The sequence below is a fragment of the Miscanthus floridulus genome, chromosome 9, assembly GCF_019320115.1.
Source record: "Miscanthus floridulus cultivar M001 chromosome 9, ASM1932011v1, whole genome shotgun sequence".
In the NCBI taxonomy this organism is placed as follows: Eukaryota; Viridiplantae; Streptophyta; class Magnoliopsida; order Poales; family Poaceae; genus Miscanthus; species Miscanthus floridulus.
The window spans coordinates 131,962,660-131,966,778 of record NC_089588.1 but is presented as its reverse complement, the minus strand read 5'-3'; the positions used below and the strand labels follow the sequence as shown (position 1 = coordinate 131,966,778).

The 4,119-nt window shown below is 42.4% G+C and overlaps 1 protein-coding gene across 1 annotated transcript; it reads left to right on the top strand.

Annotated features, from left to right (window-relative positions):
• The first annotated feature begins 338 nt into the window (after window positions 1-338).
• On the top strand, window positions 339-4,119 carry LOC136482968 (receptor kinase-like protein Xa21). The gene is made up of 2 exons (XM_066480118.1): window positions 339-3,405; window positions 3,574-4,119. The coding sequence occupies exons 1-2, from the start codon at window positions 441-443 to the stop codon at window positions 3,960-3,962; spliced, it is 3,354 nt and encodes a 1,117-aa protein (XP_066336215.1). The 5' UTR covers window positions 339-440; the 3' UTR covers window positions 3,963-4,119.

Below are 4,119 nucleotides of genomic sequence, written 5' to 3'. Positions count from 1 at the left end.
TGGCCAGGAACTTGGTGTCTAGTGTGAGTTTAAAAATGGGAGAAATCATTCCGTGGTGGTAAGTGCTTTGGTCATAATGCATGAGTCCTGTTCTCGAGCTTGTGTAGTTGACCGAGACTTTTTTTTTGTCTGCTTGAAATATCTCATTTTCATTGTCTCCTCTATTAATCTATGCCAGGCAAGCCGGATGCTTATTTCTAAAATGAAAAGGTGCAAGCTCCTTTATTTTGTAGATCAGAGCGCAATATAAAAGCTCCTTTATTGACTCTTTGCGGCAAGATGTTGAATAGTCCTATTGCTGAAGGAGAGGGTGACAGGCTTGTGAAGTCAGATTCATACAGTGCAACAGGCATGAAGCTCTATATAACCTCATCATATACGGTTAGCCCAAGGCAGCAGGATGATCTACACATGCATCCATCCATATATGCATAGAAACAATGTCTCACATAGCCATCCACAGCAATTCCATCCTGCCGCTGCTTGCTTTCATCTCCATCCACTTCCTTGCCTTGTGTCAACACACATCACCCGCCGCACTGAATGAATCCAGTGCTCTCCTCTGTCTCAAATCTCAGCTCCTCGACCCATCAGGTGCATTGGCCTCATGGAGAGACGAATCCCGTGTGTTCTGCAAGTGGCATGGGGTGACATGCGGCAGCAGACAGCAGGCATCTCGAGTCATTGCACTGGACCTTGAATCCAAGAACATCGCTGGCAGCATATTCCCTTGCGTCGCCAACCTCAGCTTCCTTGAAAGGATCCACATGCCCAACAACCAGCTCGATGGCCAGATTTCTCCTGACATCGGCCGGCTAACCCAGCTTCGGTACTTCAACCTCAGCATGAACTCCCTTCGCGGTGAGATACCAGAGGCAATATCCGCATGTTCCCGTCTTGAAACAATCGACCTTGATAGCAATTCCCTCCAAGGTGAGATCCCTCCAAGGCTTGCTCGGTGCTCATCCCTTCAGACTATTATTCTTGGCTACAACAATCTTCAGGGAAGCATCCCTCCACAGCTTGGCCTGCTACCCAATCTGTACACACTGTTTCTCCCCAGCAATAATCTGACTGGAAGCATTCCTGAATTTTTAGGGCAGATCAGCAAAAACCTGACGTGGGTGAATCTTCAGAATAATAGCCTTACTGGAGAGATACCCACTGCTCTGTTCAACAGCACATCTCTGTATTACATAGATCTCTCACAAAATGCTCTTTCTAGGTCTGTCCCACCTTTCTCGCAGGCATCTTCCTCGGCACTGAATTACCTTAGCTTATACCAAAACAATCTGTCTGGAGAGATTCCTAGCTCAATTGGTAATCTTTCTTCCCTGGCTTTCTTACTGCTTTCTTATAACAGCTTACAAGGAAGGATTCCAGAGAGCTTAGGTAAGCTTAAAACCCTACAAGCACTAGACCTCAGCTATAACAACTTGTCAGGCACCGTTGCACCTGCACTTTATAACATCTCCTCTCTTACTTTTGTTGGACTTGGGGCCAACCAACTTGTCGGTACGCTTCCCGCCAATATCGGCAACACCCTTACAAGCATCACAAAGTTGATATTGGAAGGGAGCAGGTTTGAAGGTCCAATTCCAGCTTCACTGGCCAATGCCACAAATTTGCAATATCTAGATCTCCGTAGCAACGCATTCATGGGTGTTATTCCTTCACTGGGATCCCTGGCCTTGTTGAGTTACCTAGATCTAGGTGAAAATAGGCTTGAAGCTGGAGATTGGTCTTTCATGTCCTCTCTAGTGAACTGCACCCGATTAAAGAATTTATGGTTAGACAGAAACAACCTCCAAGGTGTAATATCTACTTATATCACCGATATCCCAAAAAGCTTAGAGGTCATGGTTCTAAAAGAAAACAAATTGACAGGTTCTATACCGTCAAAGATAGGAAACCTCATGAATCTCATGGTCATTCAGTTAGATAAAAATTTTCTCTCAGGGAATATTCCAGACACGCTTGGGAACCTCCAAAACTTGTCCATTCTAACCCTATCCAAAAACCAACTTTCTGGAGAAATTCCACAATCAATTGGGGAGTTAGAGCAGCTTACTAAACTACTTTTTCAGGAAAACAATTTGACCGGACTCATACCTTCTAGTTTAGATGGCTGCAAACAATTGACAACACTCAATCTTTCTTCCAATAGCTTGTACGGAGCCATTCCACGGCAACTCTTTCTGATATCTACACTTTCTGAAGGCTTAGACTTGTCCAATAACAAACTCACTGGGGACATACCTTTTGAGATTGGTGGATTGATCAATTTGAATTCACTTAGTCTTTCCAACAATCGATTATCAGGTGAGATCCCCTCCACACTTGGTCAGTGCCTTCTTCTGGAGTCTCTCCACTTAGAAACAAATAATCTGCAAGGAAGCATCCCAGATTCTTTCATCAACTTAAAAGGCATCACTGTGATGGATCTTTCCAAGAATAACTTGTCTGGTAGCATTCCTGTATTTTTGGAGTCACTTATCTCTTTACAGACTCTAAATCTATCCTTCAATGACCTTGAGGGCCCTGTCCCTGGAGGCGGCATCTTTGCTAAACCGAATGATGTGTACATCCAAGGAAACAATAAGTTGTGTGCAATGTCTCCAGATCTACAAGTACCACAGTGCTTGACATCAGGACCCCAAACAAAGAAGCATTCCTACATTTTAGCTGTTCTGGTTTCACTTGCTAGTGTAGTTGCAGTCACAATGGCGTGTGTTGCTGTCATTGTTTTGAAGAAGAGAAGGAAAGGAAAGCAACTAACCAACCAATCATTAAAGAAGCTAAAGAATTTCTCGTACGGTGATTTATTCAAAGCAACAGATGGTTTCTCTCCTAACAGTCTTGTTGGATCCGGAAGATTTGGATTGGTGTACAAAGGTCAATTCAATGTTGAAGAATGTGCAGTTGCCATAAAGGTATTCATGCTTGACCAATTTGGAGCACCAAGTAACTTCCTTTCTGAATGTGAGGCATTGAGAAATACTCGCCATCGGAATCTTATAAGAGTGATTAGTGTATGTTCAACATTTGATCCAACTGGAAATGAATTCAAAGCACTCATTCTTGAGTACATGGTAAATGGTAACCTAGAAAGTTGGCTCCATCAAAAAGAGTACACAAAAAGCATGAAAAGACCATTGAGTTTAGGCACACGAATAGCAATAGCTGTGGATATCGCTGCTGCATTGGACTATCTTCATAATCGATGCACTCCTCCATTGGTACATCGTGATCTGAAACCAAGCAATGTCCTTTTGAATGATGAAATGGTTGCATCTCTCAGTGATTTCGGTCTTGCAAAGTTTCTGTCTGTTGACCTTTCAACAGGATTCAATAATTCATCGAGTGCTGTAGGACCGAGAGGATCTATCGGATACATTGCACCAGGTGACCACATGTTTCACTCTTGTTTTTTTTTAATCAGAATTAATTGTACTTAAGTATATATGATATTTGTCCTGTAAATGATGCTTTGGCATCTTAACTATATTTTTCCCAATTTTCTGAAAAAGCTAAGTGGAGGATTTTCTTATTAAGTTTTGCACAACATTGCAGAGTATGGCGTGGGGTGCAAAATCTCAGTTGAGGGTGACATCTACAGCTATGGAATTATTCTGCTGGAGATTATTACAGGAAGGCGACCAACTGATGACATGTTTAAGGATGGTGTAAACATCCGCATCTTTGTGGAGTCATCACTTCCACTGAATATCCATAACATTTTAGAACCAAATCTCACTGGATATCATGAAGGTGAAGACGGAGGACAAGAAATGGTTGAAATGCAGCACTGTGCCATGCAACTTGCAAATCTTGGTCTAAAATGTTCTGAGATGTCACCCAAGGATCGGCCAAGAACAGAGGAGGTTTATGCTGAAATCTTGGCCATCAAAGAAGAATTTTCAACATTGTGCTCATTGGGAAGTGTATCTATGTTACTGTAATTCACTTAGTACCTCTGTAGCAGTTGCACTTCGCATATGGAAAAAGATCTGTACAAGGCAGTTGATCAAATAAATATGTAGCCAGGGACAAATATGTAGTAGTACTTTTCCTAGTATAACAAACTGGTGCATTACTTGGAATCCGTACTAAGTGTCA

Coding starts and splice junctions, on each gene's coding strand:
- LOC136482968 (XM_066480118.1), top strand. CDS start 441: ATGTCTCACATAGCCATCCACAGCAATTCCATCCTGCCGCTGCTTGCT. Junction 3,406..3,573: donor TATCGGATACATTGCACCAG/GTGACCACATGT, acceptor ACAACATTGCAG/AGTATGGCGTGGGGTGCAAA.